The sequence below is a fragment of the Diceros bicornis genome, chromosome 16 (genome assembly GCF_020826845.1).
Source record: "Diceros bicornis minor isolate mBicDic1 chromosome 16, mDicBic1.mat.cur, whole genome shotgun sequence".
Lineage (NCBI taxonomy): Eukaryota > Metazoa > Chordata > Mammalia > Perissodactyla > Rhinocerotidae > Diceros > Diceros bicornis.
Window position 1 is genome coordinate 62,884,488 of NC_080755.1, and position 14,251 is coordinate 62,898,738.

The 14,251-nt window shown below is 44.1% G+C and overlaps 2 protein-coding genes across 5 annotated transcripts in view; one reads left to right on the forward strand and one right to left on the reverse strand.

Moving 5' to 3' along the window:
- Positions 1-2,365, reverse strand: part of FBXO15 (F-box protein 15) — a 47,320-nt gene extending 44,955 nt beyond the window's left edge. For 2 of the 3 annotated variants that reach the window (XM_058557298.1, XM_058557297.1), the window contains exon 1: positions 2,145-2,365. In XM_058557298.1, the coding sequence (XP_058413281.1) occupies positions 2,145-2,245 (101 nt within the window). In that variant the 5' untranslated portion in view covers positions 2,246-2,365. Of the gene's footprint in view, positions 1-1,584; positions 1,692-2,144 lie in introns of those variants that run through there. The other variant, XM_058557300.1, reaches the window with a different exon arrangement.
- Positions 2,366-2,956: 591 nt separating this feature from the next.
- On the forward strand, positions 2,957-13,530 carry TIMM21 (translocase of inner mitochondrial membrane 21). Of its 2 annotated transcripts, none has more exons than XM_058557302.1 (6): positions 2,957-3,569; positions 10,261-10,323; positions 10,422-10,519; positions 12,679-12,752; positions 12,841-12,964; positions 13,052-13,086. In XM_058557302.1, exons 1-5 carry the CDS (start codon positions 3,269-3,271, stop codon positions 12,950-12,952), a joined length of 648 nt encoding a protein of 215 aa, XP_058413285.1. In that variant the 5' UTR covers positions 2,957-3,268; the 3' UTR covers positions 12,953-12,964; positions 13,052-13,086. The 2 variants fall into 2 exon arrangements, with proteins under 2 accessions (XP_058413285.1, XP_058413284.1); XM_058557301.1 differs by having other exon boundaries at positions 2,959-3,569; positions 12,841-12,946; positions 13,052-13,530.
- Positions 13,531-14,251: the final 721 nt, after the last annotated feature.

A 14,251-nucleotide genomic window follows, 5' to 3' on the forward strand; every position in this document is an offset into this window, starting at 1 on the left:
TATCTTATCAGTATAGCTTTTGGTACAATTGAAAACAAATCTCCATTTCTCCATAAAATAAACACACTGCATGTTTTTAAGGGTCACACAATTCACAAATAGGTAAGTTACATGCATGTCCTCATGTAGATCTGTATGTCTACACAGTTAAGTGTACATTTAGCTGACATGATTAGTAAGATGACATTCAGTTTAAACACACTTTTTAGCTTTGAATAAGTTCAATATTTTAAAAATCTACTCTCTGGGCCTGATTTTTAATATCTGGCAAATCAAAGAAATTAGACCAAGTAGAAATTAAGCCAACTTGATATGCCTTCTGCTATATTTCTTACAGTTTACGATATTTCTACATATTCACATTATGTGTTAAAAAGGGAACCACTGATTCCTTATTAAAATCTAGTGTTTCTGAATTGAGAATTAAAAATAACCACCTACTTAGACATAATCAATCTTTCTTAGCAACTGACTTTTCTTTACCAAAAAGAATGTATGCATCACCAAATCAGAGGATGACGTGCAGGCTCCCATGCCAGGCACACAATGATAGGCACTCTAATTACATCATTTCACCAGGAAGTTCTCTCAACTTATAAAGTAATAAAAGACTCATCATAAAAATCATTCTGCTTCCCACTAACAGAGCACTAAAGGCTAATTTTAGTAATAGTGGCAAATTGACTTAAAGTTCAAGCTTCCTATTTAAATTCCAGTCTTTCTCAGCTACATAATAGAAATTTTGCAGGCACTGTCACCATTTTACTTGTCACAAGGCTTGTGGTATATCTAGCATTACAGCTATTCTCAAGAACCAACCATTATCATAACAGGAAGGGTCAGGGCCCTGCTTCTGAAACCAGAGTAAGTGGAGTAAATGACCCTTGGATGAACACCGGACATAGTTCTGGAGTTTCAGGAAAACAAAAAATAATTTAAGTAGTTGAAGTGGTACGTAACATACTCCTTTTTCATGCTTAAACATTTAGTTTATTAGAAGGGATAATATGCACGACTTTTTCTATCTATAAACCAAGAAGACTTATAAGCAAAAGGAAAATCCTCGAGAATGCAAACTGTCCTTAGCATTACTCCTCCACCTAGTAAACTAACTGGAATCATAGGTACAGAACTAGCAACAACCCACGAGAAAACGAGAGGGATTTAATAAGGAACCATAGCACGTTGATCCTTCTGATGAACTACATCTTTCACTTTGGGAAATGAGCCATTCCCCTTTGAGGTAAGCTGAAGATCCTTTTGGAAAGCAGCTGCATCCTCCTGCTCCTGGCCCCTTCCCCATCTCACTCCTCAAAGTTGCCTTCTCTCGCTGCAGAAGAGGACTACCCTTCAGTTCCAGGGCGCCCCAAGAGAAACAGAGGAGAGACGTCTCTACACACCAGAACAAGATCACCACACGCCCTGGCACTTAAGACAGGAAGATGTGCAGAACAGGAGTAAGAGTTGAGCACCAAGGGGCAGCTATCTAGAAGGCATCCCTCCAGGGTTTGCTTAAACACATAGACTTCTCCTTGACGTCGGAGATGCAGAAACTGCTGCCACAGGAGACGCTCCCAGACCAACCTGCCTTCTAGAGGTATCAGCTTAGGGCTGGTGTGTCCTCCCTTCACGCTTCGTGGGCGGGAGAGAAAATCGATAAGGTTTTGACGAGCTGATTCTACTTCTCTAACTTATAATAAAGTCACAAAAAGGACGAAAGGTGATTCCTGGTCCCAGAGCAGGGAAGCAACTTCGGGGGCGCGCTCTGGAGGGCTGCCCGCTCGGCGCCCGCAGGCGGAGAGCGGTGACCGTCCCTGCCTTCACAGGTGGCGCGCATTCACCCGCGGGTGCCCGGGGGCGCCGCCCCAGGGTCAGGGGCTTAGCACGTTCCCAGCGCCCCACAGCGCCTGTTCACTGAGCCAACGGAGGAGAAGGAGGATTTCCTGGGGACGCCACTCCTTGTATCATGAGTCGGGGTAACCCCACGTGCCAGGCTGAAGAGACCTTTCCCGCACTAAAGAGAGCCGCGCTCCGCGCCGGAGCGGGACGAACGAAAATAAAGGGAAAGGGGCGGGGGAGGAGGGCGGACTGAACGGGTCCCTCGCGGGGATCCCTGGGCGCGACCCCCCAACCATCACCCGAACCTGGCGCGTCCGGGGGCCCAGCCCACGGCGCCGAGCTGCAGACCCGACGCCTGGAGGCCGCTCCAGTGCAGCTGCAAGAGCCTGCCGCGTCCGGTCGCCATGGAGACCTGGCGGCGACGCCCCGGAAGCGCAACGGCAGGAGGGAGGAGCGCGCCGGGCCGCGCCACGCCCAATCGACGCTGGCGCGCTCCGAGACGCGCGTGCGCAGAAGCGAAGCGGAGCCGGGGTGAGGGGCCGAAGATGACACGGCTTTCTACCGCTTCAAGAGCGGTTCTAGAAACTTCTGGGGGCAGGCTTCCTCCCAAGTTCGACGCCGCGCGGCAAGTAGGCCGCCCGCAGTTTAAGACACCGCGTGGGTATTGTGGCGTCCTCCTCCTTCCCCACTTGCCGGCTCTCTGGTAGTTCACACTCCCTGTCTGGTTTCGTGGGGAAGAAACTGAAATGCAAAGGCTACCTCGTTTGCCACTAAGGAACGTCAAAGCCACAATGAGACCGAAAATTTCCCAGTTTACACAGTCCTCTCTAGAGGGTCAAAAGAACACGCAGTTTGTAGTTGCTAATTTGATTTTTGCAAGTTCTTGAACTACCACCGCCTATGCCACATATCCCCCACGAACGCGGCTCCGCCTTCCTACCGCGCCACGTACGGGCAGCGCATGCGCAAGGGGCCCGCGCAGGGGAGGTTGGGAGAGGCCTAAAGGCCCAGCGAGGGCTCGGCACCTCTCCCGAGGTGCGCTGTGGGAGATGTAGTCCTTATGCCTTCCCCGCTGCGGCCACTCAGTGAGGAGTGAGATCCTCGAACTGCTATTCCCAGTACTACGAGGGGTTTCCCAGGTTACTTTGCAAAGGCATGGCGGGGAGAGCGTGAATGTCGGCGTAGAGGGTAATCAGAGCAATATAATTCAAGTAAAGAGAGGCCCGAGGGGAAGGGAAGGTGGACGTCAGCCTCTTTCGGGAGACTTTTCGTGTTAATATACGCTGCTGGAGCTCACATTTGTCGAACACGCCCTGCAGAATTTCCAGTGTGAATGTGTAGACTTGAGTACGCGTCTGCCGGGTGTGTAGCGGACAGTGAAGCTTTTCGTAGTTAGCATCTTCCCTGAGCGGAGCGGTTTTCTGTGAACATGATTTGTACTTTTCTACGAGCTGTACAGTTTACGGAGAAGCTGCACAGGTCCTCGGGGAAGCGATTGTTGTTGCCACACTTGGTGCTTAACAAAGCATGTTTGAAGACTGAGCCGGGTTTGAGGTGGGGGCTGCAAGAGCGGACGAAAACGGTGCGACCTAGCTGTATTCTTGGAGTCACCCAGAAAACTATCTGGACGCAGGGACAGAGCCCCCAGAGAGCAAAGGAGGACAGCAGCAAACAAGTGTCTGTGCACAGAAGTCAGAGAGGGGAACCCGCCATCTCAACGTCACAGAAAGGTAAAAAGGAGTTCTCCAGTAATGATCAGTCTTTCAACAAACGTGACAAGAGCTGCCAGTGCCCCTTTACACAAGTTCAGTGCTAAAGATGGAGAAACAGTTCACACAAAGTAAACGGTAAAACCGTTAAACAGTTTCGAATCAGAGATATAGGCCTACAATTTTCTTCACAGAATTCAAATTTGAAAGTTGATTTCAATATAACTTTGTTGAATTATGGCTAGAAAATTTTTCTCAAATTGTATTAGTTCTGGTATGGAGAGAGCTATATGAAACTTAACCGTTGTTTAATACTTTGTAATAGACAAGTCGATTTCCCAGATGTTATTTCGTCTTCTTTGAATCTCGCATTCACTCTTTCAGACACATGAGCGCTGTCCCTTTTATGTAGGAGGCACACTGCCTCACTTTCACACAACTGAAAATTAAAGGCAAATTTTCCTATCTCAGCTTTCTAACATCCAGGCCAGTGCTCTTGAGGTCAGCCATTCACGAGTATTTCTTGAGCTTCCATTTTCCCTATCCTTAGCACTGGAAGGGATGTTAATGGGTATGCCTAAGAATCCTATACTCAGTTAGCTTACCACTAAATTAAGAAGAAAGTAGATACAGAGTGAAACAAACAGTGAGAAAAGATTAATTGTGCTGCAAAGAAAGTACTAGGGAGCATAAGATAAAGAGTAATTGGATAGAATAAATAGGAAAGAAAGATTATTGAGTCATAATCCATAGAAATTAACTCATGTAGTTTAACTCAATAAACACGTCTCTTGAGTGACTGCTGTTGTGTCCAGATACTGAGTTAGAGTTTCTATATTATAAAGATGTTCAAAACATCACTTACCTTCCTATGAAATGTACAGTAATAGAAGGAACATATAAAATAGGAAAGGTGAAATGTAGTGCTGTCAGGTAAAGTCAGATAAGTTCTTACGGATAAGGTAAGTCATTTTAAATTTAACTTATTAATTCTTCATTTTACAAGTAATTTGTAGAAAAAATAAAAAGGAAGCAAAAAAAGTAACTCAGACATCCATGATTATACCACACAAAGATGACTGTTGTTAATATTTTGGTTTATGTCATTTCAGTGCATGTACTTTTTTAATGGTTTTAACAAAAAAATTTAACTGTATCCTACCAGTTGTTTTGCAGTCTGCTGAATATGTCAAAAATATACTCATTGATTCGTAATACTCTGAGCAGGGTTGTGAGGGGTGATTAAAAGTTCAGCACAGATGAACAGCCTGTATGCAGAGGTCGCAGGCACAGAAGTGTCAGACAGCATGTGTCAGGTCATCTGCTCCAGCAACAGCACTGCTTACACTGCACTTGGGGCCTGCTGCAGAGCCCTGCCCTGATCTGGACCCCATAAAAGGTGACAGCTTTCCTGGTGACTTAGTGAAGGGGTGGGAACAGTATCCCCCAATGTGGAATATGCTGCCCCGAGAGTCCAAAGAGGCCCATCACACATCGTGGTAGGACATAGAGGATGCAATAGTTTGTCTTTTACTTGGGGTGGGTGTCCCAGCATGCCCCATACAGCATATCCCTAAGAGTTTTGCTGATGTGGTTGGCAAGCCGTGGATCTTTGTTGGCCTCATCCCCTGCACTTGAAGCACATACGTCTTACCAAGTGTCCCAACATAGAACATACCTGTCACTTGTTACTTTTGCCTCTGACTAACACGATGGCATAAATAGAGTGGACAAATGTGATAAATGTGATGTTTTGCAGAATGTCCAGAACAGCATTGTCTAAGTAAAACTTTCTGCAGTGTTGGAAATGTTATATATGTGCTGTCCCTATAAGGTCCTGTGGCTACTGAGCACTAGAAATGTTGCTAGTGTGACTGAGGAACTGAGTTTTTATTTAAAGTTCACTTAAAGTTAATTTTAAAATTAAGGTCAAATAGCCATGTGTGGTGTGTAGCTACTGTATTGGACAGCTCAGATCCAGAAGGTCTGGGTCCATTAAAACTATGTTATGTCAGGGCAAACAAATCCTGGGCAAGACCCTACATATACACAGTTATTGTCAGTTTTATGTCACTACAAACTGCTCCTGCTGCTCCCTCTCGACAGAGAAGGAAAAGAATACATTCTCCAGATCAATGGTCAGTACCATGAGGCTTTGTTAGTGTGCTCTGTAAAGTTATCATATCTGGCATTGCATCTGTAGTGGGGCTGCTACTTGGTGGAATTTGCAGTGGACCACTATCATCCTCCAGTTTCTGTCTGGTTTTTGTAAGGGGCAGACTGGTGTAGTACATGGGAGTATGATGGGGACCACCACCCCTCTGTCTTTAGGTCTTTAAGAATAGCGCTATTCTGCCATTCCCCCTTCAACGTGATACTGTTTTTGATTTACTGTCTGAGTCAGTGGGGGGCAATTTCAGAGACTTCCATTCGATTTCCCCATTATGGTAGCTTTTAACCCACCCTTAAAGGAACTAAAGGAGCGGTTGTTGCTGGCAGTTGCGGAGCCTATCGATTCCAGTTATACATTGGAAATCAGGGAAATATTACCAGGTAAGTCCCTGGACCTAGCTGTGCACCTTTTACAAGCCAGGCTCCTTCTTAGATGGCCACCGTATGTACCTAACAGAGGGGCCAGAATGACTCTTTGGGTCCTGCGGCATCAGTGTCAGCTCAGACTGTCCAACAGACCTTGAAATGTTTGAGTATTCCCCTTTCTTCAGTGCATGGTTACCAAGTCAGTGCTGTAGGTCTCTTGGGTGAAGAACCAGGGGAATCCTATGTACTTGGTCAGGTGCCTCGTGAGAGAGGCTGGTCTTTCCTTCAGTATATGGCTTCCGGGTCTGAAAACTGTTTCAGGTCCAGAAAGGGAGCCAGTAATCATGACTTTGCACTGGGCGTCTGCCTTCAGCTTCTTGATCACCCATAATTAATTCCTCATGATAATATAGATTGATCAGTATCCTTGTGAGCTGCCTATCAGTCTCGCCCATGAGAACACCATCTTCTAGTATCATGTCTTGCTCTCTGCAGGGCAGACACCCCCGGCTGCCACTCCACCCTTGCCATTCATTATAATAGTTGCAACCACTTAGCTTTTGTTTGTTTGTCTGTTTTGAGGAAGATCGGCCCTGAGCTAACATCTGCCAATCCTCCTCTTTTTTGCTGAGGAAGACTAGCCCTGGGCTAACATCCATGCCCATCTTCCTCCACTGTACATGGGACACCACCACAGCATGGCTTGACAAGCGGTGCGTCAGTGTGCGCCCGGGATCCAAACCGGCGAACCCCGGGCCGCCACAGCGGAGCGCGCACACCCAACCGCTTGCGCCACCCAGCTGGCCCCGCAACCACTTAGCTTCTGATGGTTCAATGCCACAACCGTCCCCATGGCTTTCAGGACACCCTGTTTGATGTAAACAGTGTCCTCCAGGCCCTCCACGCAGTCAGCTGGTGGGTTTTGGTTTTTATTTATTATATCCACTCCAGCATGCCCCCTCTCTGAGCTTTTTGATCCTTTCCTCCACAGTTTGCCGTGGCAGTGCTGTCATTTTTACTTCACCTAATGTGGACCATCCTCTCTCCATGTTTCCAAGAGTGAACCTAGCCATGCTTCAGCTCCCAAGGTGCTTGCCAGCTTGTTCAATTCTTGACCACAGGAGAGTGCTCCCCTATTGATAAACTCACACTTGTCCAGTTCTTTATTCTGTGCCCCTTCATACCGCCCTTAGGATACAGTCACATATGTGCTCTCCCAGCTCCTGCTGGTGAGGCCTACGGCTCCTTCAAGACACAGTCCATTTCCTCCTCCCAGCGATGTTGTAACCTGGCCAGAGCACATCTTGCTAAGTGGAAGCCCCCACCTAGTCTTCAAGGAGGAGGAAGAGCTGGCTTTGAACTGGGAAGCATGAGCTGCTGCTTCAGGCCCAGAGGGTGCAGGAGAATCTATGGATTCAAGGTTTTTGAGTGCATCAACTTAGATGTCCCCTTACCACGCTTCAGGTTCCTTTTCCTTCCAAATTAGGACCCTGGCCTTGACATGGGAGACCTGATGGGGTTGAAATTCCAGCCTCTCTGCTGCCATTGTGCCCTGGGCCTGACCTTCAGCTTTTTCTGCCCTCTAGGTGAAACGGATGAGTCTCTTGTTTTGCTGTCGAGGAGGCCTCTACTTTCACACTTCGTCTTCATTGGTGATTAGTTACCTCATCTTTTTACTATCGTTCTCCAGTGCATTGGTGGCCCCCAACCTCAGCCATTCAATCCAAGTCATTAAGATCGCTATTCCTCCTAAATTCCCAAAATATGACAACAGCCAGCAAGTTCACTTCCACCAGTATTCCATCCTAGGTCACCATCACTAGAGCTGCAACAAGTGCATATCACTGTGTGCCAGGCCTGTCAGTGCTGCACCCACCAGCCAGCAGCCAGTGATCAGCTCCAAAATCCCAATTTGGAGCTGCTTCCTAGGGCCATGCCTGGTAGCACTTGTCGTAGGTCAGGTTCCCAGGGAAGCAGACTCAGTGGGATTTGCATACAGGAGGTTTTTGGGGAGTGCTTTCAGAACACATCTGTGAGGAGTGAGGGAAGCAGGACTATGCAAAGGGAGAAGTTGTAGGGCAGCACATTTGCTATAGGGGCCTCAGCCAGTTCTCCAGGGAGCTCTGGGGCTGGGCTGGCCTGTCACAGTCCTTCCACCGTAAGGTGTAGGGGCTGAGTGTTTTACTTCAGCACCAACCAGGCATTGGGTGTGGGAAGAGCCATGACTTGGGTGAAAAGGTTCTCTTCACATGAAGGACTTCCTAGAGGGGACCTTAGCTGAGAACCATCAGCCCCCTAAACTCCCCACAGGGCAGGGAATGGGAGCCTCAGTCCTGAGGAGAGGATCTGGGGGGCTCACCACAGCACCCACTACTGCAGAGACAAATGGCACAAGAGTTTTTTGCATGAAGGTGTAGGTCTGAAAGGGTCAAGAAAAGGAAGGTAGGCAATGAGCAGCTTCCGATGAAGACAACTATAAAATAATACTTAGAAATTTTTAAAATGTGCAGACTATGGATAGTACTCAGCACAGGGCTTTGCACATAGTAGATATACAGTAGATGTTTATGATTGAGTAATAGAGAAGGCCTTCCAGATACCCTAAACAAGGCAGGAATGGTTGTGTTAGAGGGGCAATCAGGAATCCAGGGTGTTGGGGCCCAAGACCTGATTTTGGTAACAGGGAATAACATGGCTACTTAGTAGTGTGATCGTTATTGTATTCTCAGCTTGGGGCTTGGCACACAGCTGATAGTTAATATTCATTAAGTGTGTTGTATGAACTTAGAGAAAGAAATGAGATGTTCTCATTGACAGCCTCTCGCCTCCTGAGCCTTGCTAAGGAGAGGAGACTTGTGACAGTGTTTGTGTGGATCAAGCCCATGAACCACACAGGTTCTGGCGGATGCAGTCTTCTTATTTCAGTCACACCTTTTCAGTTAGGAACTGGTACTGAAAACTTGAAGGATTGTTATCCTAAAGAGCACTTTTAAATAAGTGTTATTTTATCAAAGTAATAGAAGCTTCTTGTACAAAAGGGAATACTATAAAAATAACCTGTTAACATTTTGTTGTGTTTCTGAAAAAAAATTTGTATCCCAGAAATCTGTATTCCTAATGCAGTGAATAAATTAATCTGTAAATATAACACCAGGAGGTGATTCACTTTTTCAGCATCAGTGAAAAAGTGTAGTTGTAACTGTAATATTAAAGCACTTTGCATATGTATGTAGATACATATATCTATACATATAAATATACATAACATATTCTCTGTCCCATGATAATATCTCGATTGAATTTATTTAGCTGCAAGAACTTCTGTTTAATCCATATGCACATCTTTTATTAGTGTTGGGGGAAAAAAGTACAGATTCTGTGTAGGTTCTTCATTTTATAAGTCCATTCAATTCGCAGATCTGTCTGGCCAAGCAAATTCCTGTTCTAAATTTAGTCCTCTGTTTGTTGTAGGCACAGCCAGTGGGGGTGGCAGAATGAGAAAGTTACTGTTAAGAGTCGAGGCCCCTTTTGATCCCTTTGACTGCAGTTGACAAAGCCAGCGCTTTCCTTAATCTGTGACAGCAAACTATGTCCTGTGTAGCCTAATCTGTGACAGTTGTTTTCACACTGGGGGATTGGATCACTTGTTAAAGAGATTTCCTCAGCTTAGAAAGTAAGAAAAGTAATTTTCCTCAGTAAAATTACACTAAACAAAATACAAGTATTGACTCCTAGGCCCTACTCCCAGAATTCTGCTGACATTCTTTTAAAAAGTTCCTTCAAGGGGCTGGCCCGGTGGCATAGTGGTTAAGTTCTCGAGCTCCACTTCCGTGGCCTGGAGTTCACAGGTTCGAATCCCAGGCGTGGACCTACACACTGCTCATCAAGCCATGCTGTGGCGGCGTCCCATATACAAAATAGAGGAAGATTGGCACAAATGTTATGTCAGGGACAATCTTCCTCAAGCAAAAAGAGGAAGATTGGCAACAGATGTTAGCTCAGGGCTACTCTTCCCCACTAAAAAAAAACAAAAAAAAAGTTTCTTCAAGAGGTTCTGATTCATAGGGAGATTTGAGAAGAGCTGCTCCAGAACGTGTGGAAACCCACTCTTAGGTCCTGAGTGTTCCTGCTCATGTCTGCATACGTGTAACTCAGTGGTGTTTTCTCTTTACAGTGAAAGAAGCTGGAAGAGATTTTACCTACTTAATAGTGGTGCTTATTGGAGTCAGCATTACAGGTTGAAAACACAGCAAGTATAACACCCCTGAATATCTTTTTTATTTACCATTTGTCTCGCTTTTGCTTTGCTTGATCTTCTTTCTCTGTGATTTCCAGGTGGCTTGTTTTACACGATTTTCAAAGAACTTTTTTCTTCATCCAGTCCTAATAAGATATATGGGAAAGCCTTAGAAAAATGCAGATCACACCCCGAGGTTAGTCCTCAAGACCGAGTTACACGGACTTTGATAATCGGGAGAAAATGTCGGGGAGTTGGGGGGTAGTGGGCAGAATTCACGTTCCGGTTCTGAGACTAGTAAAGTTTATGTAATAATAAAACCATAAGGGTTGGATTGTGATTATGTTATTGGCTCTTTGTACTAGAAATGCTTTGATGAAGGGCAGCCAAAGGCCCATGTAGAGGTGTTTTCATCCTAATTGTATAAGAGAGAGTCATTTTACTAGTTGTCATAGATAATAAATGCTTAAACTATACCAGAGTATTAAACTCACGCGATAAGTCTAGTCTTTTAAAAACACCTGAGTCGTGACCTCATGATCTTATATAATAGTAATTGTTGGCGCTTATTGAGAGCACAGTGTGTGCCAAGCATTGTGCTCAGTGTTTGAGTGCATTGTCTTTAGTAAATCTCACAGAAACCGTTTGTGTTAGGTACTCCTACTGTCCCATTTGCAGAAGGGGAAGGTGACACTTAAGGAGATTAAAGGACTCCACTAAAATCGCTGAGATTAGTGCAGGAGCCAGAACCTGAATCCGAGCTCGTCCAGTTCCAAATCTTGTGCTTTTAAGCACAACCTGCCTAAACCATTCTCTGGAAAGAGGGAGACAGATGGAAAAGCCACCTCACCTCTTTGAAAGATCCTTTCCAGAAGGAAGGCTTTATATATGCTTTCCAGTCACAAACGGATTTCTTACCCCCTGGGCAGAAACCTTCAGCGTTGAAAAATGTTACTCATTGAAATCTTAACTCTTGTACCTTGAGAGAAGACAGCAGATAACATCATAAATATGAGGGCTGCTTCTCACAGACTGAGGAATAATGCCAGGACACAGAACATGCACTCCCTGGTGAGGGGAAGATGCAAACCCACGCTCTCAGCCCGCGTGCCCTGTGCTGGGCTTCCCTGGGGCACGCCACCAAATGCTCCATCGGTTTCTCTCATCACGTCGGGGAGGAAACCTCGGAAGCTAGTGGTCTCTGGCATCTTTCTTGTGAAATCTACTGATTTCTCGTAAGTGGACTCTGGGAAGTCTGAGAACCATGGAGAAGGAGGCAGGGAGATGCACCTCTGAGTAAGTTGAAAATGAGCAGGAAGTGAGGAAGGTTTCTATTATAGTTATTGGGAGACCACATTACCTGACAGAAACTCTATAGACTACAAAAATAAATATGAGGAGTAGCATAATTAAATGACAGGATGCAACTCTAAAGTCATAACTTAATTTGCTGCCTAAAAGAGCTCTACGAATAATAATTAAACTTTAACAGATCAATTTTGTCAACATTAAGAGCCTGTTCTTTGCCAGGCCCTGTGCCTGGTTGAAAAATAGAAAATCCCCGTGTTCTGGTACTGATATATTGAATCTATTAAAGTAGATTATCTGAACAGTTGTTCTGTTTGTTTCAGCTACACAGTTCTTAAATATTTATTTCTCATCTTAACATCTTAGTCCTTTTGATTTATGCCTGAAAAATGTGATACTGAAGATTCCCAACAAAATAAGAAAAATTTTATAGAGTTGAGGTAAACTTTGTTTTAGTTTGATATCAAATTTCTATTTTTTTGAAAAGCTTCCAAAATATTTGCATTTTAAATTCAATAAAAACTACATTTCCACTTATGAATTTTCCTGTTAAAAATAATTGATTCACGTCTCTAGATCTGGTTTGTTTTAAATAGATCATTATTACTTGTTTTTATTTCACTGTGTTTAGTGACTTAAAAAATCGTTTTGGTCTTATAGCTTTTAGTATTAGACCCCATTAGGTAAATTTCACTAAAAATGTTCACACATTTAAATATCTGAACACTTTGTTTTATTGTGTTTGTTTTTATAAGGGGAGTGGGACCAGCTTCACTTCTGCCTGCACTGTTGTGAAACTACAAGTAACACCGTGAAGTTACCTATTTCAATCTCTGTGCATGAAATATTTAAGTTATTTATGGGATGATTTTTACATAATAACTTTTTTGAGTTTTCTCATCATTGGAGTTGTCATTTTGAAGGTGTCCCAGGCTTACTGATTTTTTTTTCCTAAAATAAATCACTTGGTTCATCAGAAGATATTTTCTTAGAAAGTTTAAAATAAAAATAACACTTACTGAATAACACATTGTCTTTGTGCTATAGGTAATAAGTGTCTTTGGGGAGCCCGTGAAAGGCTTCGGGGAGGTGACAAGGCGCGGGCGAAGGCAGCACGTCAGGTACCGCAGTTGGCTCGAATCCGGAAAGCTCAGGGATGATTTTTAAGTGAAAGGAATTTAGGCTTATGTTCCTTCAATTTCTTGACAGTTTTATTGAATATGTAAAAGACGGGCTGAAACACATGCGTGTGAAATTCTACATCCAGGGCTCCGAGCCTGGGAAGCAAGGAACCGTGCATCTCGAAGTGAAAGAGGTGTGAGCGTCAATCGTGGTGGGTTAGGTGATTCTGAATGCAGTGCTTACTACTGAAAGCACTGGAAAGAAAAATAACACCTTGAAATACCTTTTTTTTTTTCAGAACCCAGAAAGTGGTGAATATGAATTTCAATATATATTTGTAGAACTTGAACCCTACCCTAGAAGAACTATTATCATTGAAGATAATCGATCCTAAGATAATTAAAAGAATCAAGCAAGCATGCTGTTTCCTAATGGATGCTGAACAGTGCAGACTCACAACTCTGATCTTCACAGCTCTCTTCCAGAGTCTGTTTTGAATAAGACAGGAAAGAGTATATAGCTCGTAAAAGTGAATGTAACTGGGTAGTCCTTGCATTTAGACAAACTGAATTAGAGATTTTCTTGTAGAGTGAGAAATCATGAAATAGAGCATATTTTATGTTATCTCATTGACTCATCAATCATGGACAGTATTTGTGCTCTACTTAATATCATCTTTTATGATAAGAAATTTTTATTATTAAAAATTTTCACCGTAAATAAGAAAATAGAGTTCAGTATTTTATGCTTTTTTATGTTGTATAACTGTAAAATCTGTGAAATAAAATTAAACAAAAAGATGCTTCCTTCCATATACTTTAGAATCTGACTTGAGATGCACATTTGAAAATATTTGAGAACTGTAGGGGAAGAAATGATAAATGCACTCTTCAGAATTACCATAGAAAGGTTATACACATAGTATGATTTTTAGTAATCCAGTATATCTCATGTTTGCCCCTCTGTGAGTGGGGGCATTGTATGCTGTGGGGAAAGTACACGCTCTAAAGTCGGCTGGACCTGGGCTCTCACCAGGTGTGTGGACCTGGGCAGGTACTTTAGTCTCGTCAAACCTTGCTGTCGTGGGTTGTTAGGATGACTGAACGAGGTGATAAATGCCAGTGCCTGGACCATAGGAGGCGCCCATGAAGTGTCCCTTCTCCTTTAGGACTTGCACTGATGCTTTATACTGCCAAAAGAAGCATGGAAAGGAGTGAGAGTCATTTAAGCATATAGGTAATGCCTTTTTGGGATATGGAAACCCTATTTTATTTGAATTGTTTACAGAGGACTTGGAGAAAAGTGACTGACTTACAAGAGTGTGATCACACATCTGTATAAAGTGCTGCGTGCACTGGAAGAGATCTCCAGTGTTGAGGAATCCCTATAAAATGTGCCTGCCTTCTCCCTCAACTGCTAACAGAGGAATTCCTGATGTGTACTTGTAGCGTATTTGGGATGGAGGACCCCCAAGCAGTCTGTCTCCCCTTTTTAGTCT